Source organism: Candidozyma auris, chromosome 7 (genome assembly GCF_003013715.1).
Source record: "Candidozyma auris chromosome 7, complete sequence".
Taxonomy (NCBI): Eukaryota; Fungi; Ascomycota; class Pichiomycetes; order Serinales; family Metschnikowiaceae; genus Candidozyma; species Candidozyma auris.
The window spans coordinates 610,375-631,550 of NC_072818.1; the positions used below are offsets into that span (position 1 = coordinate 610,375).

General features: G+C 46.9%; 10 protein-coding genes across 10 annotated transcripts; 1 reads left to right on the forward strand and 9 right to left on the reverse strand. All coding sequences in view use genetic code 12, as the record gives it.

Annotated features, from left to right (window-relative positions):
* Positions 1 to 336: 336 nt before the first annotated feature.
* CJI96_0005390 (uncharacterized protein) lies at positions 337 to 2,001 on the reverse strand (the record flags this gene model as incomplete). Its single annotated transcript, XM_029036386.2, has 1 exon — positions 337 to 2,001. One exon carries the CDS (start codon positions 1,999 to 2,001, stop codon positions 337 to 339), a length of 1,665 nt encoding a protein of 554 aa, XP_028889277.2.
* Positions 2,002 to 2,481: 480 nt separating this feature from the next.
* On the reverse strand, positions 2,482 to 3,675 carry HOG1 (mitogen-activated protein kinase HOG1; the record flags this gene model as incomplete). Its single annotated transcript, XM_029036387.2, has 1 exon — positions 2,482 to 3,675. One exon carries the CDS (start codon positions 3,673 to 3,675, stop codon positions 2,482 to 2,484), a length of 1,194 nt encoding a protein of 397 aa, XP_028889278.1.
* Positions 3,676 to 5,297: 1,622 nt separating this feature from the next.
* CJI96_0005392 (WD40 repeat domain-containing protein) lies at positions 5,298 to 6,911 on the reverse strand (the record flags this gene model as incomplete). The annotated part of the gene is made up of 1 exon (XM_029036388.2): positions 5,298 to 6,911. One exon carries the CDS (start codon positions 6,909 to 6,911, stop codon positions 5,298 to 5,300), a length of 1,614 nt encoding a protein of 537 aa, XP_028889279.2.
* A 995-nt stretch (positions 6,912 to 7,906) lies between these two features.
* On the forward strand, positions 7,907 to 8,557 carry VPS20 (ESCRT-III subunit protein VPS20; the record flags this gene model as incomplete). The annotated part of the gene is made up of 1 exon (XM_029036389.2): positions 7,907 to 8,557. One exon carries the CDS (start codon positions 7,907 to 7,909, stop codon positions 8,555 to 8,557), a length of 651 nt encoding a protein of 216 aa, XP_028889280.1.
* Positions 8,558 to 8,848: 291 nt separating this feature from the next.
* HEM2 (porphobilinogen synthase HEM2) lies at positions 8,849 to 9,874 on the reverse strand (the record flags this gene model as incomplete). Its single annotated transcript, XM_029036390.2, has 1 exon — positions 8,849 to 9,874. One exon carries the CDS (start codon positions 9,872 to 9,874, stop codon positions 8,849 to 8,851), a length of 1,026 nt encoding a protein of 341 aa, XP_028889281.1.
* Positions 9,875 to 11,075: 1,201 nt separating this feature from the next.
* Positions 11,076 to 11,888, reverse strand: CJI96_0005395 (uncharacterized protein; the record flags this gene model as incomplete). The annotated part of the gene is made up of 1 exon (XM_029036391.2): positions 11,076 to 11,888. The coding sequence occupies one exon, from the start codon at positions 11,886 to 11,888 to the stop codon at positions 11,076 to 11,078; it is 813 nt and encodes a 270-aa protein (XP_028889282.2).
* A 552-nt stretch (positions 11,889 to 12,440) lies between these two features.
* Positions 12,441 to 14,960, reverse strand: NSP1 (FG-nucleoporin; the record flags this gene model as incomplete). The annotated part of the gene is made up of 1 exon (XM_029036392.2): positions 12,441 to 14,960. One exon carries the CDS (start codon positions 14,958 to 14,960, stop codon positions 12,441 to 12,443), a length of 2,520 nt encoding a protein of 839 aa, XP_028889283.2.
* A 659-nt stretch (positions 14,961 to 15,619) lies between these two features.
* Positions 15,620 to 16,366, reverse strand: GPM1 (phosphoglycerate mutase GPM1; the record flags this gene model as incomplete). The annotated part of the gene is made up of 1 exon (XM_029036393.2): positions 15,620 to 16,366. The coding sequence occupies one exon, from the start codon at positions 16,364 to 16,366 to the stop codon at positions 15,620 to 15,622; it is 747 nt and encodes a 248-aa protein (XP_028889284.1).
* Positions 16,367 to 16,941: 575 nt separating this feature from the next.
* Positions 16,942 to 18,260, reverse strand: CJI96_0005398 (uncharacterized protein; the record flags this gene model as incomplete). Its single annotated transcript, XM_029036394.2, has 2 exons — positions 16,942 to 17,843; positions 18,245 to 18,260. 2 exons carry the CDS (start codon positions 18,258 to 18,260, stop codon positions 16,942 to 16,944), a joined length of 918 nt encoding a protein of 305 aa, XP_028889285.2.
* Positions 18,261 to 20,279: 2,019 nt separating this feature from the next.
* On the reverse strand, positions 20,280 to 20,993 carry CJI96_0005399 (uncharacterized protein; the record flags this gene model as incomplete). Its single annotated transcript, XM_029036395.2, has 1 exon — positions 20,280 to 20,993. One exon carries the CDS (start codon positions 20,991 to 20,993, stop codon positions 20,280 to 20,282), a length of 714 nt encoding a protein of 237 aa, XP_028889286.2.
* Between the last annotated feature and the right edge of the window lie 183 nt (positions 20,994 to 21,176).

Here is a 21,176-nt window from a genome sequence, read left to right on the forward strand (position 1 = left end):
GTAGCCAGTGCGCGAGTGGGACCATGAGAAGGGCAAGGTCCTTTGGGGGAACCCCTCGATTGGGGAATGTTTCACAAATGGAGTGACCTCAATTGCAGGTGAATTTTTTTTGTCTTTCTTTTTTTTCTTCAAAAATTTACCAGGTGGCGTTTGCAAGTTTTCTATTGGCCACGTCGACTGTGGCAAGACCCCTCTTTTGGGCCTGACCTTCTTCGCCTCATTTGCCCCCTTCTGGAAGCTTGCTTTTTCGCAACCATTTCAAAAGCGAAGGATCGAAGCACTCAACAAAGGATGATGTAAATCACTCACATTGTTGGGCCAGATGCTTATGTCAAATCATGGTAGCACAACCAACGGGATGGCAAATTTGAATTCTGTGCCCTCGTTGTCAAACTTGTACTCTTGCAAATAGTCGGCGTAGCCCTTGATGTCGTTGTTCCCACTGAGCTCGGTGAAGTCGTTGAGTAGAAACTTACACACAAAGAAGTAGCGGAGGTCCATGAACGCCAGGCTCTGAAACTGCTGGGTGGCGTGCCGAGGCAAGTTGAGCATGTTGCTCACGCTGACGGGACTGCTATCTGAGTCCCAGTGTGCTGCCAACGCCGTGGCGAGAAGATTGGTTTTGATTGTGGGCGTCACTTTGTATGTGTTGACAAACTGTTTCTTTTCAGGGAGATTGAAGATCTCGTGTGCTTCCACGTAGGCGTAGTAGCCTACCACTCGAGCACAATCTCCATGTTGATTTTCCACATCGAGGAAGAAGTGCACATCGTCGCCTACGTGGTAGAAGGGCTTCGACATTGTGAGTGTGCAAAGAGCCACGCCATTTACACGAATTTGGTAGCTGACCCGTAGTTTGGCTGGTAGTTGTGAGATGAGGCCCTTGTTCTCGGTCAAGGGCTTCAGAACAGAGCTCTTGCGCCGCTCGTTGGCAGCCACGACTTGCACGTCGCTTTCGATGAGAGTGTCGATATCTCTGAGTAACTTTTCTTTAGAGCCTTTGTTGTTGGGCTTTTCCTTCTGCTTTCCTCGCACTTCGGTCTCCCACAGCGTATCCACCACTGGCTCTTGCAAGTAGTCAGCCTGAAGCCATTCTCTGTCCCATCCTTTCTTGCCCAGACGAAACTCGAAGGGGAAGTACATGTTTCTCGGAGTCAATTGGCCGTTTATCTCCTCTGAGACGCCCACTATAAGCGAATAACCAATAGACACGAGTCCAGTATCGCCTGTTGCACCCGTCAGCTTGGTATTGTACGAAGGAGGAAGATCATTCAGCGGTTTGGGCACCTTCAACACATATCTGTCACTCTTGCCTGGTGAGAGAATTGTCTTTGAAAACAAAAGCAGCTGGGCTGTAACATAAAACGGAATCACGTTCTGAGACACTTCCCTCGCCAATTCTTCAGCGTGGGTATCTGGGTTGTCTGGCGGACTGATTAATGTGTTGAAGGGGTAAACTAGGTCGTGAATCAAATACTGGGTTCTTGCATCGTAACGGTGGGAGTTGAGGTCGCTTACACCACCGGTCCGCTTCTTAGCACCATTGTCCCCGGCAAATGTCTTTAGAAAAGGCGTCTTTCTCACAGTGTCAATTTGCACATCCAAATCTTCTTTGCCGTACATCTCAAGGTACTGAGGATTCTTCCAGTACGGGTTGTTGGCAGGGTTCGAGGACCCATCTGTGCCCACATGGTTGTTCAAGCGAATGTACCCGAGAAGCTGGACGTACCCAAGAAGAAGACGTGTCTCCTGAGGCTCTAAGTCGACAGCAGCAACCGATTCCTGCGAAAAGAAGCCCAGAAACCAACTGTCCAGCGTCTTTTTCGGTGTGCCTGTCTGCTTTTCCCGGCCATTGGCTTCTCTCTTCACTGTGCTTGTAATCTCGACCAGGCACTCGAAAAAGTCAGGTTCCAGTGGGATGTCGTTGTATGTTACAGAAATAGCATAGTTTGCAAGTGAATCTTTAGTCAATCTGTGGCCCAAGGGGTTTATCGAGGGCATGGATTATGGCGGGGTTGATTTGACGGTGGAGTTTGGTGTTGTGTGGTGGTACTTGTGGTAATACTAGTTAGATTTTTGAATATGGATGGTTGGTGTCTTAGCGTTTAACGCCTTATTTGATTGAAACTCTCTTAACACAAGCAAGTGGCTTGATATACCTCGATCAGGGTAGGTACCCAGTATAGTCGAGGTGTTGATATGTGTACTACCTGGCTGCAGTACGCTCTAATGGCTGCAAATGGAGGTTACTCTCAATCCCACAAGGCTACAACTAGCTCTATAATCGACTTTGTCTCCTACAATAGCGTATCCTGTTTCTCTTATTGACTGAAACTCCACAAAAATGCTCCATATCGACAGCGTAGGTCACTATCTACTCTTTGATGTTTTAAAAGTCATGAGCGAAACTGACACATGTGTCTGTCACTACCCAATGTCTATCTGACTCAAGTATCATAAAATCAAACTCCTGCAAACGCATTACGTCTCCTGAGGCTGTGCCTGCTCCTGTTTCTGGTCGTCGTTCACCGCATCGCCGTCCTTAACCAATGGAGGCTCCCCTTGCATCAACGACGCCTGGGCCTGAGCAGCATCGCCCAGCAACGAGGGGTCCTGGCCTGCGCCGCTCATCTGATGGAAATCCAAAATCTCCGAGTACATCATCACCCTCCAAGTGTCGACGGGCAAATCGGCATCGTTGAAACTCCAATCGAACTTGGTCTCGCAAATTGGCTCATCGGTAGGATCGTGGTAGGGCTCCATGTATGGGTGGGTCAAGGCATCTGCGGCGGAGATTCGCTTCTTTGGATCGAATATGAGCATCTTCAGAAGTAGGTCGATCGCCTCGGGCTCAACGTGGGTGCAGTTGGCAAACCGCTCGCTGAAAGGAATCGGCTCTCTGTGGGGCAAGCTCTGGACAAACCTCAAGGTGTTTTCCGAGCAGATGGTCTCGATCACGTCTGGTGGAGGCAGGCCCAAGAGCTCTGTGATGATGGAAAACTGGTGCACATGGTCTCTGCCCGGGAAGAGAGGTTTTCCTTCGATCATCTCGGCCAAAATGCAGCCAACAGACCACAAATCCACCTCAGTGTCGTACTTCTGCCACGTCAACATGATCTCGGGCGCTCTATAGTAACGAGTGGACACGTAGCCCGTCATTTGCGGGTCTTGCACTCTGGCCAAGCCAAAGTCGCAGATCTTCAAGTCACAATTCTCGTTGATCAAGATATTCAGCGGCTTCAAGTCTCTGTGGATCACGCCCGCCGAGTGGACGTACTTGAGGCCCCTCAAGATCTGGTAGGTGAAGTACTGGATGAACTGTTTCTCCAAGGGTCTCGAGGTCAACAAGCGGTGCAAGTCTGTGCCCTGGAGCTCGGTGACAAAATAAATATCCTCCAAGGGCGACAAAAAAATGTCGTCCAACGTGATCAAATTCTCGTGGCGCAAGTGCTTGAGCAACTTGAGTTCTCGGTATGTTCTCTTTGCAAGCACCGACGTCAGGAAGGGCTTCATGATTTTCTTCACGGCGACGTTCTGGCCCGTCAACTTGTCGACTGCCAGGCACACAAGTCCAAACGCACCCATGCCCACCGGGTTGAGGTCGGTGTAGCGGCTGGTGATTTCGAACACGGTGCCGAAGATCTGTGTTCTGGTGAACTCTCCCAGGGCGCTCATCGAAGAAGTAACGAAGCAGTTAGTGGCTTATTTTGGCTGGCTGTGGTTTGTTGCGAGATTCCTCCCGAAGGCGGTATAGCGAAGGGTAGAAAGGGTAAAACGGAAGAGGAACCGAAGAGGAAGAAAGTGGTAGGTTGGAAGTGTTGATTTTTTTTCGCGACTAGCACAGTTAACGAAGGCGAAGCTGGAGGTGTCTCAAATGCACACAGTGGGGAGGACTTTACATGGAAAAAGAAAAGAGGGTGTTTTCATCTCGAGGCATGTTTTGGTGAGAGGTTGAGTTTATGTTTTTTTTTGTTGGTGGCGATCAATGGTGATCGAGGAAGTGTCCTGGGCATCTGGTTACTTTCAAGGTAGCGTCACTACTGAGATGGATGAGTGCACTGAATCGAATGATTCTGCTCTTCAAATTGATGATGTTACATTTGTAACGTATACGATTGGTTCGACTACGTTATTTTAAACTGCTTTTTTCTCCGTTTCTTTTGACAATTGGTGGAGACTACGGAGAGTTCTTGAGGTTAGGCATTTTGCCGCGTATCTATTTTAAGCCCTCCGCTGGGTCCAGTGCATACGAAGCATACAGAGCAAAAAAATTAGAATCAACTTCACCTTCTAGCCAATAATTCAATGCATTGCTTTTTTTTTCTCCTTCTTTTTTTCCGTTAGTCTTCTGGACTCGATATGCTTTTTTACCTCCCTCTTGCACTGACGTCAATGCTGGTGGCTGCAAAATCCAGTGCGATGATGTAATAGGCAAGCAGAGGCTTTTGGGTGCAAAAAATAGAAATAAGAAAACAGTCAAAGTAGGCAAAACATTGTGTAAAGAAATTTGAAATCATCATTTGAGAAACCCGTTTTCAGATAACAGCGTTGGTTGTAGGGGCGATTTTAGCCCGAGTTGCATTAGGCGCCTTCCCGCCTTGTCCTGAAGCCTGCTCAAATCAGGCAATGGAAAACGACAAAGGAACTTGACATGGGCTTTGCGAAATAGTATAAGATGCTTTTAAGAGCGTTTTCCTTTTATAACGGTTTTTTCAACCTGCAATAGGGATCATGACCTGACTGACTCGATAGTTCAGATCTTGCTTTGTGATAGTCGAGTATTAATTCAACTAGTGACGGTCTCTGGTGCTATTTATATAAACGGTCACCAATTGTTTAAATCAGAGATCGAGGTGATAATTACGATACCTTACACTATCATACGACACCAAGAAGGTGCATGATATGCTGGTGTAGGATCGAAGTGTCACGAGAGTGAATTCTAAAAAATACAATACTTTGCACTACATTTCGCTTCGTAGAATCGTCTAGTTATGCAAGTGCTTAGCCAGAATTGCTAAACTCGTCCTAAATGCAATCGTCAGTCTCGGAGTCTCGTAAATGCCTCGTCCTTTTAGTGCTTCGTAGGTAAAACCTCAAGATTTAATGAAGCAAATTTTCAAGAATAGCGGAATGCTCGGTAAGTAAAAACTCAAGCGTTAATGAAGCTTATCAAGAATAGCAGAATGCTTTCAAGAATAGCAGAATGCTCAGTGAGTGGAAGTTCTCCTGAAAGAACACGTTTTTTAGATATTTTGAAGCAGACAGAGCCCATAAGTTTTTCATAAGCCTCCTCCTCATCGAAGCTCCATCAACCTCTTCATGTGCTTTTCGTTCCCCAAGGACTCCTTTTCAGCTTTCTTTCTCACGTCAAACAACGGCCAGAATTTCAAATTCTCGTCTCCTGCTACTGTTGCTAGCGTGGTTCCGTCAGGGCTCATGCACCCGCTCAACACCCTCGAGTCATGGGCCAGAGAAATCTCTCCTGTTTTCTGAAGCGTAGGATAATTGAAAAGAGAAATGCTGTTCAGCGGGTATCCGTGAGTGGCCACGATCTCGTACCCCGTCTTGCTTTCGTACCCCCAATTGAGGGAAGACACCTGGGACTCAGTCTCAATCAGATTCACTCTGGCCCCAGTCGAAGTGTTCCAGAAATGTATACATTTATCAGAAGTCCCTCCTCCTGTTGCTAGAAGAGAATTTTGGAAAGGACACCACGCCATTGCCTTGACGGCAGCTCTGTGGTTGGTTTTCTTGAATATAGGCTCCAGCGTCAGCCTAGCATCCCACACAGCGACCAAATTGTCGTTAGCACCCGAGCAAAACTGCTGGGAGTCGCCTCTGTACTCTAATCCACAAATCTCTGCTGCATGAGTGTTCTCCAATTTGGAAACCAAGTGGTCGTTGACTCGAACGTCACTATGGTAAATGGTGCCTTCACGAGAGCCCAGAGCCAAAAGATGTGACAGCCAGCAATGGGCAGCGACCCTTGAACCTGTTCCGTGTGATAGAGTTCTCAACCTGGAGTTTGTCTCGATGTCCCAGATCTCGATGGTGCCGTCCTCCTTGCCCACAGATATGTATGAGCCATCTTCAGACCACCGCAAAGAAGTCACTAGCATGGCCTTGGGGAGCTCGCAAAGAAGCCCTACCAGCCCTGTAGAGGCGTTCCACACGTAGACAGTGTCTTCAAGGCCAATGGCTATGAGGTTGCTCAGCGCCCATGCAACTAGATTGAGGTAGAAGTCGTCTACGATGTTTGGAGCATCGAGCACTCTTTCTGGGGCGGTGGGGATCTTCTTCGCTCGTGCTGACGCCAACGATGGTCTGAGAGAAGAAGGCAATTTTTGAGCCGTGGTTCCGTGGGCTACTACGCTGAACACGCTGAGCGGCTTGCTTCTTTCTGGAGGTGCTGGGCGGTAGCACAAGATACGCGAGTTCATGTCGAGCCCACAGGCCTCTGCAACATGATGCTGGTAGATTTTCGATGTTTGCGCCTTGATGTGTGTCTGAGGCAGAGCGTTTGGGTGGGGCAGCTCGTGCTGGGGAGTGAGCTTGTTCAGAGTCAGGTTTCTATGGCTGGGGATGAATCTATCTGTCTGAGAGGCCTCTGCTGGGGTCAAAAGTGAGGTGGATCTTCTAAGTTTCGCTGGTTTTGGCGGCGAGAGCAACGGGTTGCGGGAGTCTGCAATCGACAGCACCGACAGCGTAAGTGCTGGCTGCAACTTCAAAGGGAACTGGGGTCTCTTGATGGCATTGAACGTTTTTGGCGGCTCCAAGTGGGAAAGTTTCCTTTTGGGCGGCAGCGGAGGCCCTTCGACAGACCTTTTTCTCAGCACCAGGGGACGAAGATTGTCCAACACGAACGACGAGGCGGTGGAGTCGTGGAAGGGAGTCTTCAAGTCAGCCATTGGCGATTTGGCGAGGAGACGACGAAAACGGTGATAGATAAGGGGGTTCTCTGAAACCGTTTTTTTCTCCTTGCTCTGTGGATCACGACGTGCCGTGCTATTAACTTTCCCAAAAGAGGAACCGAGGGGCAGAGAAGAAATTGCTGGGTTTGTGGGAATGGCTGCGAAAAAGTGTTGATGTTGTCGCCCAAATAGGAAAGGGGTTTCTCGAGGGTGGGAGCAATGTGCAGCGCCCAGGGTAGAGTCAATGAATAGAAGCCAGGGCTGAGAATGCTTGGAAGGTGTTCGGCGAGTGGAAGGCTTGAAAGAATTGGCGTTTGTTTACGCAGTCTATTGCAATGGAATGTAGCAATGATGTAATCTGAGGAGGAGAAGCTTGTCAGTTCAAAGTGCGGAAGGAGCCCATAAATCAGAAATTTGATGGATGCAAAGAAATTATTCTTCTCCACCAGGTGATAGAGTTTGATTTCACTTTCTGGATTTCTTATACTATTGGTATGTTTTTGGTATGATTTGATCTCTTGGTATGCTCCAGGTAGTTTACACTTTCGCAGCCAATGCGACGAAAAGCTGTCGAATTCGACAAACCTCGTGTAATCCAAACGTCAACATGAGAATACTCAAAGAGATGAAATTTTCCGGTTGAGTTTTATATTTTTTTTTTATTTTTTTTTTTATTTTTTTTTTTTTGGCCATATTGTCAATTGAGATCTCTTTTTCAACCCTTGCGTGTACCTCTGTTGCTTGAGATGTCACTCTGTTGCTTAGAAGCACTCTGTCGCTCGCATTGCTCCACACAAAGACAACTTGAACGGCAAAAGGTCTCTATGAAATTTCAATTTTTTCATTTCAATTGCCCCACAGTCCACGCCTTGATCTCCTGTCTTGATTCACGTAATACCACATCTTTCCCAAATGTGTCACGTGCGCTCTCCGTATCTTGGTTATCAGTGACAAGCCTCCACAACCACAAATCTTTCCAACCCACTAGCTTCATGGGCCAGGGACCGTCGCAGCCAAAGATCACCGCCCAGGATAAGGCGATTTTCCAGCTCAAGCGGCAGCGTGACAACCTCAAACAGTACCAGCGCAAGCTCAACGTCATCATCGACAAACAGCATGCTTTAGCGAAACAAGCGATCCAGGAGGGGAAAACTGATAAGGCCAAACTCTACCTTCGTCTGCGAAAACAGCAGGAGCTGCTTGTCAACAAGACATACGAGCAGTTGGGCAATTTGGAAAACCTAATAGGCACCATTGAGTTCAAGTTGATAGAGAAGGATGTAGTGTATGGGTTGACCCAGGGCAATGAGGTGTTGAAGAAACTCAACAGCGAGATGAGCGTGGACAAGATTGACAAAGTGATAGACGACTTGGAGGAGGAGAAGTTGAAGGTGGACGAGGTTTCTGATCTTTTGGGCATGGGCTCGTTGAGCAATCTGGAGGAACATGAGGTGGACGAGGAAATGGCTGCTTTGGAGAGAGAGTTAGCGCCAGAGAAGGCGCCAAAAGAAGCTCAGAAGGAGGAGCACAAAATATCGCTTCCGGATGCCCCCACAGAGGAGCCTCAGGGAGAAGAACCAGCGGTGGTGGAGCCGCAGCCAGAGAAAGAGAGACCCAAGGAGGAAGCAGCGATGCTAGCATAAATGACACTGTGAAGCTGCCCACTGTGAGCTTAAATTTCAACCACTTCTGACGTTGCATTAATTCGTTGCATTTATACATAATAATACACATTGCGAGATGAATCAAGCAAATGTGTCTGAGCTTTTTTTAGTTGGGGCTTTCGTTGTGATACCGGCTTCCTCAATAAGTAAGCTAGAGGCTTGGTCGTATCATCAATACACTTCCTCTCATGTCCATATAATTTATATACATATGATTTTTATGGACTCATTGGAACTATACTGTATCGGAGCCAGATTCTTCGGGTCTCTCTACTCCTCATCGAGCCACTCGAGAAACTCTGGCGTGAAGTAACTGATGAACAAGCGGGCGCCGGCTCTCAAAAATCCGTTGTGAGACTCGAACGCAATGGCCTTCAAGTCAGCAACACCCTTCTCAGCGGCAGCGTGCAACATGGCGTACTCTCCACTCACCTGATAGACCGCAAGCGGGAAGTCTTTACAAATTTTCAGCGCCTCGTTGACGATGTCAAGGTAGAAAGTGGAAGGTTTCACGATGAAGGCATCAGCACCCTCCTCAATGTCTCTGACAAGAGCCCTTCGGGCCAAGCCAGCGCCTCCCGAGGGCAACTGGTACAGCTTTCTGTCGCCATGCGAAGGAGCCAGCCCAGCAATGTCCCTGAAAGGCCCGTAGAGGGAGCCCAGAAACTTGGCCAGGTACGACATCACAAGCACCTTGTTCTCGAGCTTGGCGGCAATGAGCCCCAACTTGATCTCCTTGATTCGCCCGTCCATCATATCTGACGGAGCCACGCAGTGTGCTCCAGCTTTGGCGTAGTTGACCGCCACAGCACCGATTCTCAATACACTGGGCTCCCTTTTCAACAGACCGTCGTCGTTCAAAATGCCGCAGTGGCCGTGGTCCGTGTACTCACAGAGACACACGTCGCACATGATGTACAACGACGGAAACTCCCGTTTCAACAACTTGATCGCCTGGATCACCGGCCCGTCAGGATCGTCAGCAGCCGAGCCCACGCTGTCCTTGACGCCGTCTTTCAAAATGACGCCAAACAAAATCACCGCCCGGAGCCCCTTCTCCACAAGCGGCCTTACGTAAGCAGCCAACTTGTTGATGCCGTGTCTCTTGATTCTAGGTAACGACGGGATCTCAGTTTCCTCGTCCTCCACATCGCTCACGAACAAGGGGAAGATGAACATCAGCTTGGTGAGCTGTCTTTCGCTCTGCCAGACTCGGGCCAACGGATGATTGTACCCGCCCTGGAGCACCAGCGAGATGTCTGTGCCGCTTGGAGGAAGGTATTCGGCCTGGTGCATTGGAAGAAGGTGTAGTTTGGAGGTTGGAGATGTGCGAAAAGTGTGATAGTGGAGATGCACCAGTACAAGAAGGGACAAAAAGTAGCAAAAGTAAGAAAAAGTAAAAAGAAAAGGAAAACGAGGAGGGTAATCTGAAGAGTTGAGTTTGGTCAAATAAAGTGAATGTGACTTTTTAGGACTTTGGATTGGGAGATTGGGGGTTTGGGAAATGGCCATGGGAGTTTTGGAGCTGGGTGGGAATTCCATAATGGCTGCGAAATCTAGATCTGGCAGTAAGCGATCCTGGAGAATGGAGACTATCCAATGAGGAAGAGACAAACCAAGGATAATTGGTAATGTCATGTGCAAATTCACTAGGCTTTCAATTTGGAAAGTCTATAAGAGAGGCATTAATTGTGGAGTCAGGTAGAGAAGCTTTCAATATGTCACTCGACGGAATATTCAGTCCTCTGGGGAAGAAGGAACCATAGTTAACGCAACATCACTGGATCAAAAAGACTTCTTTTGGGAATTGATATTGGGGACATTAACAGATCCTACATTATTTCCCTGTGGACCAACTAATTCTTCCTTTATTTTATTTCTGTCTTTTGGAATGCTGCTTGCTTATTAATAGAGCCCGTCTCAATGGCCCGCCTGGATACTTCAAAAAGAAGGTAGGTAAATTTAGTACTTGAAAAAAAATTCTTTTTTTTGATGAATACAAAATAAGTAAAATAAAAAAGGACACTTTGTAGATGGTTTAAGTACTCAAAGCGAAGCAGTCAAAGGTTATCCTGTTTTTCAGCCACCATAACATGTAATCTGTCTCTGTTGCCTGCCTTGAGCTTGAGATCTCTCTACATAATCGATTTACTAGCCTAGAGTGACTAGAACCTTCCAATCCCTTCTTCATATGATTTCTCGAATGGCACCGCCTTAATTGAATTGCCACATATAAGCTGACTTTTGTTTCTATTATTTTTTACTAGAAGGTGGGGGTTGTCTTGTGACTCTGCTCTGGGTAGGCTGCGTAAAGTAAAGAATACCTCCCTCTCTACTAGAATGCTAGTAACTACAACTACTCGCATTGGTAATGTCAATTACAAGCTCAATTGGACTTACAGTTCACAGAAACTCATCTCTAGATATTTTGCGGCGCTCGATATCTCCATTTCCCATATTGAAGTCAATCATACGTAGTGAGCTAACACAGGGCAGCTTATTCATTCTTCTTCTCCTCGTCCTTCTTGCCGTAGTGAATTATTTGACCCGCAAGAATTGCGTTCAAGGCAAGCGACGCCAGGTACCCGGCAAGCAACACAGAGTCTCTAGAGCGGCCCTTCTTGAAGTTGGTCACCGTGGTGAACACACGGATAAAAGAGCCAATCACGTTGGCGAAAATCGTCACCTCAGACAAATGGGCCGTGCTCTTCAACGCCTGGTTTTTTCTGATCTGAGGGATCTTGGCCAAAATGCCAATTGGGATGTTCAAGATCTGCAACGTAGCAATGAGCTGTGGAGGGCAAATCTTGGTCAAAAACACCAACACCGCAACAATGGCAGCAGCTGGCTTGACCAACGCCTTGAAGCACTCACGGATCTGGTCCTTCTCGCTCAAGGTCGTGGCTGCCGCGAGCTCTCTTCTCAACTTGTAGTATTTGAGAATCAAGAGAATGGCAATGTTCTGGATACCCAACAAGAACAGCTCGCCGTAGTTGACAAAACTGTTCCTCTGCTGCTTGTTGTAGGTGACATGGATCCATTGGGCCGCTGTCTCCAATGAAACAGACTCCTCACTGAGTCCCTTGGCCAACTTGGACCTCGCAAGCATGGTCTTAGGTTTTAAAATCTTTCGAATCTGGGGAATCTTGATCACCGAGGAAACACCCACCATGGTTGCTCCGAGTAACAAGGAGAGCACCTTCAAGTACCCAATTGCCTTGATCTGTCTAAAAGCAAACTGCAAGATTACCTTGTTGGAGACTTCGGGGTCTCTAAGGAGATTGATAATCATCATAAGTGGAGCGGACATTTTTTAGGATTATTCACTAAGATTGGTTTGGGACTTGAGCGTTAAACTGTGGAAAGAAGATGTAGTAGTGTGTTGCTTTTGATATCGATTTTCACAATAGTCGAGGGGTATTTAGCATGTGCCGCGGTTCTTTCGCTTGCCCAATGTTGGATTTCTCCCACGCAGGATTCACCACTGAAGAGTGAAAATGTGTCCCACTCAGCTGACAACCACGTTGGTGAAATGCAAAACGAGGTAGAATTCCATTAGTTTCGAATTCAAACCAGAATAAGTCGACTTACTCGAGCCCATAATCCCGTTTCATTGTCTTTTCACTTGAAACATGTTCTAAAACTCCAAGACAACAATGAAATTAGTGAGGGTGCGAGAGGGCATCGAGAAATGGTCCTTGTAGCTTCAACTTTTCATAACCGCAAATTCCCAAGTGGTTTATTTTATTTTGTTCACGTACCTGCTGGTTAAGCTGAACCTCTGATTTTTCGGAAGTCAGCGCATTGCTCTGCTTCCAACGAATTCGCCAATTCTATAACATCCGTGGCAGCACTTTTCTATCTACTGTGGTGCTCCTCTCCTTCTCTGCTTCACCTGCGACAACTTCAGCTCAAGCGTATCCTTCGTGGTCTCGATGTATTTCAAATTCTCGAGGTGGATGTTCAACAACTTCACAATCAGCTCCACTGAAGCTTCCTCTCCATGGCCTCCTTTAGAACCAATGCTCTTGACAGCAGACTTGTTGAACACATCGCTAACTGAGTTGATGTCACCAATCAAAGTCTCCAAGTTGTCCCCGAGACTTTCTAATCTTTCATCTAGCAACTCTGCATTCTGATACGCCTGTTCTCTCAAACGGTCAGTGGTATTCGAGGAAGTGCTTGAACCAGATCCACCAGATGCAACAAGCGCACCAGCGGCTTCATTATTGTTCAACTCGATGTTTCTCAACAAGAGATCGGCTTGTTGCTCGTAATTGTCCAACACTTTGTCGAGCTCGTCTTGCTGGCTCTCGACAAAGAACAATTGCTGGTCTATTTTTTGCTGTAGCGTCTCCACCTCAGACGAGTCCTGATGTAATTTGGCGATATCATCGGCGCTTTTGGCGAGTTCCAAATCCCACTCGTTCACCTTCTCGGTGTACGTTTCGAAAATGGAGGAAGTCTGTGTCAATTTTTTCGACCACTTGGTGACCAAGTCGTCCATAGTTTTGTTGTCCAAAGAGACAGGAATTGGCTCTATTTTAGTAGGCTTCAAAGTTGGTGCCTGAGTAGTCAGTGCCAGACCCTGAGTCGGCTGTGACTGTTCGCCAGCTTCCTTCTTTTCCTCAGGTTTTGCGCCAAAGAGACCTGTGGATGGCTTAGTGGACTCACCTGGTTTACCAAACGAGAAGCCGCCCGCAGGCTTGTCGTCCTTCTTCTCGTCCTTATTCTCGTCCTTCTTTTCCTCAGGCTTGCTACCAAAGCTCAATGCTGGTTTTGCGCTGCCGCCAAGAGAAAACCCGGAAGGTTTGTCATCTTTCTTCTCTTCTTTCTTGTCATCAGCCTTTCCAAAACTCAAGGTAGGTTTTGAAGCACCACTAAGAGAGAAAGCCGGTTTGTCATCTTTCTTCTCTTCCGTCTTGTTTCCGAATGAGAAAGCTGGCTTCGCGTCGTTTTTCTCAGAAGGTTTGCTGCCACCGAAAGAAAAAGCTGGTTTGTCATCTTTTTTATCCTCTGGCTTGCTTGCTCCAAAAGAAAAAGCAGGCTTATCATTCTTCTTTTCGTCGGGTTTACTTGCTCCAAAAGAAAACGCGGGCTTATCGTCCTTCTTCTCCTCGGTCTTGTTGCCGCCAAAACTGAATGCTGAGGTAGAAGACTCTTTCTTCTCTTGATTATCACCAAAACTGAAAGCTGGGGCACTGGACTCTTTCTTTTCCAGGGAAACACCGCCAAAACTGAAAGCAGGAGCCGAGGATTCTTTCTTCTCCTCAGGTTTCGAGCCGAAAGGGCTAGGTTTGTCATCCTTCTTCTCCTCAGGCTTGGATCCAAAAAGACCAGTGCTTTCCTTCTTCTCGTCAGGTTTGGCACCAAAACTAAAAGCTGGCTTGGATGATTCATTATTCTTGGTAGAGCCAAACGCTGAGGTAGATGCTGTCAGGTTGGAAGCACCAAAGCTGAATGCGGGAGCACTGGACTCTTTCTTCTCTTGCTGGCCAAACAAGCCACTGGAGGTCCCAGAAGCAGGCTGCGAGCTGAAAAGACCACCACCTGAGGGCTTTTCGTCAGTTTTTTTATCATCTTTTTTTTCCGTAGAAGCACCAAACGAAAATGCTGGTGCGGGCGTGCTGCTGTTGCTCGATACACCAAACGCAGGAGTTGAGCTCTTGTCTTTTTGGCCGAAAAGGCCACCAGTGGTGCCTGAAGAAGAGCCAGATTGGCCAAAAGGACCACTTGATGGTTTTGCTGCATCTCCAGTATTACTTCCAAAACCACCACCAGATGGGGCAGTGGAAGAGTTGGAGGTGCCAAATGCAGACGCCAGAGGCGTTGTTTCCTTCTTCTCGTCCGGTTTAGAGCCAAAAAGACCACCTGACGGTGCTGACGTGTTCAGAGAAGAGTTTTGACCAAAGGCGCCGCCGGAAGATCCAAAAGCGCCCGTATTTGAGCCAAACGTGCCTGTACTGGAGCCAAAAGCCGATCCAAATCCTGAAGCAGCCCCCGAACCGGTTCCGGAACCGGCTCCCGAACCGAAACCAGTGTTGCTGGAGCCAAATCCCGAGAAGGCCAGTTTTCCAGTGTCGGTAGGTTTCAGGCCAAACGCCAGAGTGGTGTTTGAAGAATTTTGATTAGCGGCATTGGCATTGCTTCCAAAAAGTCCCCCTGAGCCAGACAGGCCAAACGCCGAAGGCTGGCTGCCGAACGCCGAAGTTGAGTTTTGCTGGTTTTGATTTTGCTGGTTCTGGTTCTGGTTCGAGCCAAATCCTAAGGAGCCAAAGGAAAACGCTGGGGTGGAGGTTGTGCCCAGGTTGTTTGAAGTGGACGAGGCGCCAAACGCCGAGCCCGAGTTTCCCGTGTTTGATTGCCCAAAGGTGAACGACATTGGGGAATGCAACTGGGGATTTGGGTGAAGGTGGGGGGAAAATTGATTTGGCAGAAAGGAGAGAAGTTGATGATGTTTTGAAGAATCGTAGCGCTGGATGGCCTGGGTTGTGTGCAGGTTGCACTAGTGGAAGTTGGCAGCAAAAGGTGAATTGAAGTCGGCAAAGGGGAGAAATTGAGAGAAGACACTGATTATGGCTTTATGGGGAAGGTTTTAGGGACATTGTTTACTTTTTTTTTTTGATTTTAGGGTGTTTGGTACGGGCAGTGGGGGTGGTGAAAAAGATGAGCTGAAAGCATAAATGAAGGAGGAGGCTAGTCAATTTTATGACAAAACGGGAATTGACCTACCAGTTGGGGATGAATTGAAACATTTGCTTTACTTTCATTTTATATATTTGTGTAGATTGTTGGTGTTTCTCTGTGCTTTGGTAAATTTACCTCTGGATGAGTAAACGATTGCAAAATGCGCTTTCGTGGGTATCTTGCAAATTGTCAATCCTTTCTGTCTAGGCAAACTATAAATGAGGGTCAGCAACAGTCCAAAAGACACCCTGATGCCCAACGATCAGTCAATTGCAGTTGCACTACCCAACATCATCACCCTACAGTTCACTTCTTACATCATATCAATTGATACACACTCTAGACACTCTAGGCTTATTTCTTGGTGCCCTGGGCAGCAACGGCAGCAGCACCGGCGGCAGCAGCCTCAGGGTCCAAGTAGTAGGCAGGCTTGGTTGGCTGCAACTTGTCGTCCAACTCGTACACCAATGGGATACCCGTTGGGATGTTCAAGCCAGCAATGTCCTCATCAGAGATCTTGTCCAAGTGCTTCACCAACCCTCTCAAGGAGTTGCCGTGGGCAGCAATGAGAACAGTCTTGCCTGCCAACAAGTCTCCGGCAATCTCGTCCTGGTAGTAAGGCAACAATCTGTCAATCACCAACTTCAACGACTCCGTCTTGGGAATCACCGCTGGGTCAATGTCACGGTATCTGATGTCGCCCACCTGAGAGTACTCCGAGGAGTCCTCAATCACTGGAGGAGGAACGTCAAAAGAACGTCTCCAGGTCTGGAACTTCTCCTTACCGTACGTCTCCAACGTCTGGGCCTTGTCCTTGCCCTGAAGAGCACCATAGTGTCTCTCGTTCAATCTCCACGATCTCTTGACAGGCACGTAGAGCTGGTCGGCAGCCTCCAAGGCCAAGTTGGCTGTCTGGATGGCTCTCTTCAACTTGGAGGTGTACAAGATATCAACGACAATGTTTTTTTCCTTCAAGAGCTCACCGCCTCTGATGGCCTCCTTTCTGCCCACTTCGGAGAGGGGCACATCCACCCATCCGGTGAAGAGGTTCTTCTCGTTCCATTCACTCTGGCCGTGTCTAACCAAAACAAGCTTAGGCATTGTACTTTGTGTGTAGTTGGTGGAAGGTGGAAAAAGTGGTGGGAATCGCGCCCTATTTATACCCGTGCGGTCCAGTGGAAGCCGAGCTCACCTGACGAGATTCCATGTGGTGACTTTTGAAGCTGGCGGTTTTTGGGGGAATTGATAAGAAAGATGAAAAGCGCTTAGGCTGGTGGCTCCATAGCTGCTATGTAAAGTGCCCTTGGCGAGTTTGGGTGGTGATTTTGTGAACGCTGATCATATGCTGGCTGGGGCGGGCGTTGTAAACGCATAACGTCACCAAACAAGGGAGGTGAAAAAATAAAAAAAAAGCATCAACAGCGAAAGAAGATTTGGCTGAAACTCGCCGCCAAAGTATGGAAGGGCTCTCCTTCTCTCAGTGAAATGGCCTAGTTGGGACGATCTTGTCCATGTTGACTGTGGGCCCTGGAAGTGTGGCTGCAAAAGATGCGCTTACAGCGCCCAAAGGGAGAAGTCAAGATAGAAGGTATTATTCAGGCAAAGAAAGTCGTTGAAAGCGCTGCGTTGTCAAACATAGATTGCAGATTGTCATGAAAGCCGAATTCGTGAAAAACCTATCTTTTATACCACCCTGTGATGGTCTCCACAATTGCAACCACTAGTAGCGAGCTCAAAAGCACAGTTTCCAGTATGAACAATGCCATAAGTGATCCCTCGTGCATTTTGAGACCAGTGTTAGTCCAGAACGGCACTCTTGTAGCTTTCATCGAGGCAAGCTGGCAACAGCAGCTAATTCCAGCAACTACACCGCAGAGCAAAGCAGTGATCAACAATAGACGAGTATAGTTTTTTCTTTCTCCTGTTTGTGCAAATAAAACAAGGTGGGTGAGGAAACTCATCAGGGTAAAGAGCCAGAGGGAGTACAGGCAAAAGCCCAAGTCGGGGCCTTCACTTTGTAGAAAGGTGTCAAAAAGTTTGAATTTCAGTGATTTTTGCGTTGCATTCTGGGTGCTGCTGTTGTTGTGGTACTTTCTGACTGCTTCAGTGACGATTTCAAGCGTTTTGTTGAAGTCAGATTCCCAACTGTTAGCCTGTTCTTCAGAAATGTGCTTTCCAATTTCGTACTTCAACAAACGTCTCGTTGTATCGACATGAGAAGTGACGTTTTTAAAACACTTCCTCTTAAAGTAGACATTGTTGTTGATCACGTAGTATTTCGTATCTTGGATGGAAATATTCTCAGGAATTGTAAGGGTCACATTTGAAGTCGAGCCTGGAGCAATTTCCTCAAATAGCTCAATCATCAATTCTGCTACATTGTTCCAAGATGCCCCTGGGCTGGACCTCTGTAGGTAGTACGGTGCCACTGGCGCAGCGTTGGCTTGGATAAACCCATAGATTATCACGGTGGAGATTACAGCAACACCAAATACACAAACCTGGAAAAAAAAGACCGGTCTGGACTTGAGATCGTTGTAGTACCGAAGCACCGTATCTTTTTTTCGTTCGCCATCAGCTTGTGTTGCAAATATTGGAAGAATTGAGGAGGGTGCCATTTTCACAGAGCACGGTTGATTTGAAGCAAAAGTGGACATTCTATAGTGGAGACGAGGGTAGGGCTTACACATTTTGGGCAAGTCCAAAAGCGAAACATCACTTTCCACTTTTCTGGAGAGTGAAGGTGCAAGCTGTTATCTGAGGGCAAGTATAGCTTTGAGTTACAATTGTTGCTTCACCGGGTTGACGAGTTCTGGTCGTGATAGCCTAGTTAGTTTTAGACAGGGAATGTCAAAAGTTTAAGGGATTTTTTGGTAAAAAAAGATGCTAAAGAGTCTTTTGCACAAGCTTGGAGCATGAGAAAAGCGCTTCATATTTTACTAGATCAAGCTAGTGAATAGGTTTGCCGATTGAACATACTTCTTTTGAATTTCATCGCTGTGTTGCTCTTTCTCCCTCTTTCTAGAATCAACACCTACCTGCCAACTTCTTACAGGATAAAACCACGCTAAAGTTGTCTCTTGAACCTTGCCACAATAGGAAAGTCTAAGAAATAAACACAAATCGCTGGCGCTAGGAAAAAATTCAACAGTACTTTTCGTTCTCTTCTCACTAAAACTACTGCAATTTAGAAATTCCCTATTGGATCTCCAGAGACAAAGCGACTGCAGACCCAATATTCAAAAATTTCACAATTCAACTCATAAAACTCACGGACCTCTGTACGGTGTTGTGGTGAGTTCACTTTGGGAACTCAAATTATAAGGTGCTGCCTTGCACAGCCACGCTTGGAACTCCCCTGAATCACGGGATCGTGGATAACACAATTCTACAAGCATGAAAACCTCATTCACTTTTCTGGCTCTTCATCACAAACTTTCTGGATCTCGAGATTCTTTTTCATCTCGTGATCCACCTATGCGCATAAGGAGACACAGTGAAGCAGGTGATCCACTGGAGCCGCACAAAGTGGATCAAAAGACACTTTGTGGCGTGAATAAGAAAGTGGGAATAAGAAAGTGGGACAATTCTTGCTGCTGGTAGTAGCTGTTTCCGGGAGCGGCTGATGCTGTGAAGTTCTCAAAGTGGTTGTTTTTTGGCAGCAAATTATGCGCTTACATGGCACACTCGCAAGACCTCATAAACTAGAAAGAGTTCACAGAAGAGACTGCTTATGTAATGATGATAAATGCGATGCAAACTTCTAAATGAGTCGTTCCGTATTATTGGAGATTTGTTGATCTCACAATATCCTCTAGCTTTTGTTACTTCAAAACAGAGCACACATACAAAGAATGCTAAGTGCTTGCAATGAGATTTCATGGAGTATTCCAAAGTGTAAATGGGGCAGAGTTGGGCAACTTCTAAGCCAATCTTTCCACTGGCCTCAGATTTGATGTGTATATTCACGTTCTTCTTAATACTGCTTCCGCTTGATGCTATTTTAAGAAAATGGTCTTCTCACCTGGCTGTCAATTGCAAGTGATTTTTTTTTTTCTTTCTTTTTTTTTTTTTTTCTTTTCTTCTTTTCAAACATCTCCTAAAAGCCATGCCTTGTAACAGTAGGTTAGCATCAACGTACGAACAGTCTGGGTAGCTCTTTGTAGTTGGATGCCTTGCGTCGACCTAACACTCACACATTCTTCAAATGATCACCTTTACTGAGATTCATGGTAGAGACGGTGAACTTAAAATTTAACAAGTGAACTGCAAAATCCGGACATATCGGTCCTGGCGAGCGACACGAGCTAATGTCAGAGTCTCAACATCATTTACAAAAATTCAGAATCACAGCAACTGGACGTGACACACCCCCCACTTCTTGAAACTTACTGTGCCTCCTTCATTTTCATCCCTTCGATCCTCTTCGCCCCGTTTCGCTTTTTCTGATAAGTGGTTCGGATATGCGTCTCGCTTAAAGGTGAAAACGTTAAATTTGCGCTTCACCCTGGCGACAATTACCAACACGAAGAAGTAAAGAAGCAGAAATCCAGAGACGTAACTGTGTTGAGGGATTCACCAAGATTGGAAATTATGCTGAATTCCACAGCTGATAAGACGCATGCCAATAGCGCAAATTGACGACATGTTGTGCTTCTTGCAGACCAAACGGTTTGAAGACATGGTTTGACCAGATGAGAGGAAGGAGACATTTGCTGGTTAGATGGTCCTTTGAGTTCCGAGGGCCCAAGCCAGATGAGACATGTTCCTCGCATTTTGGAAAGTTGTATGGCAAGGGCAATATAGAGCAACCAAATCCGATCCCAATTATCTAAAGTTTTGCCTCAGCCTCTTGATAAGGCCTCCGAAGCATTCCGACTTATTCCCAAGATCGTAGCTCTCCTCCGCCTTTTCTCTAGATCGTAGCTCCTCCTCCGCTTCTTTCCTGTATTAGTGAAGTTCGTTCACTCTACTCTCCAAAAATCACCATCGTGAACTACCTCTCAACCACTCTCTAACTCACGTTGGCACCTCCGGTGTGGTTTCTTTCTGCGATTTTATGGTCTGCTGGATTTGGAGCTGCCTCATAGATTGTAATCACAGGATCCTTCTTCAACTCGGAAAATTCTCCTCGAAGCTCGATCGAGTGCAAATGTACCTGCTCCTCGTCGCTCCCGTACATATCCTGGAAGAATAACGTCAAGTGCTGGACTCCTGTGAAGACGTGGCGAGGCAAATGGTGCTCTACGAAATCAGCGTCGCTCTTTAAAGTTTCAGGCACTTCTTCCTCGTCATCGTTGAAATTGACCCCTACATTTGGATGTTGAACTGTATGGTTGGGCTTTGTCGACTCCACGTTATCAAAATCAATGCTTCGATTGTTCTTCCAAAGCTTGACTGTCTTTGGACAGAACTTATCTCCATTGGTCCTTAGGATCAACAGATGGAGCTTCACGGACCCGTTCAAAAAGGGGATATGCAAAATGAGCTGCTCGTCAGCGTCGCTCTTGATGATTGGCTTCAACGAGTACCTGTTATTCTCTGACTTGAACACTTTCTGGAGATCTTCCTGGCGGTTTTCCATGTTTAGGGCGGTCACGTGCGGCAAGTCGATTTTTGAGTTCAAACTCGATGCCAACGACGTCGGCGTGGGTGGCACGTGGTCGTCGCCGTTGCCGTCGCCGTGGGAGTGGGAGTGGCCGTGGAAATGTTCGTTTTCACAGTTCATGTAGTGGTTTTGGGGTGGTTCTTTGGGAAATGATGGGAAACCCACGATTTTAGGTGAGTTTAATTGGGTGTACGGATGTTGTCAAAAAGGGCAAAAAGAGTGATTGGTTGATTTGTGATTTGCTCCGCTTTCAGGAAGAAGTTGTAGTTGAAGGGTTGGAAGTGTGATTAGGAATGATTTGTG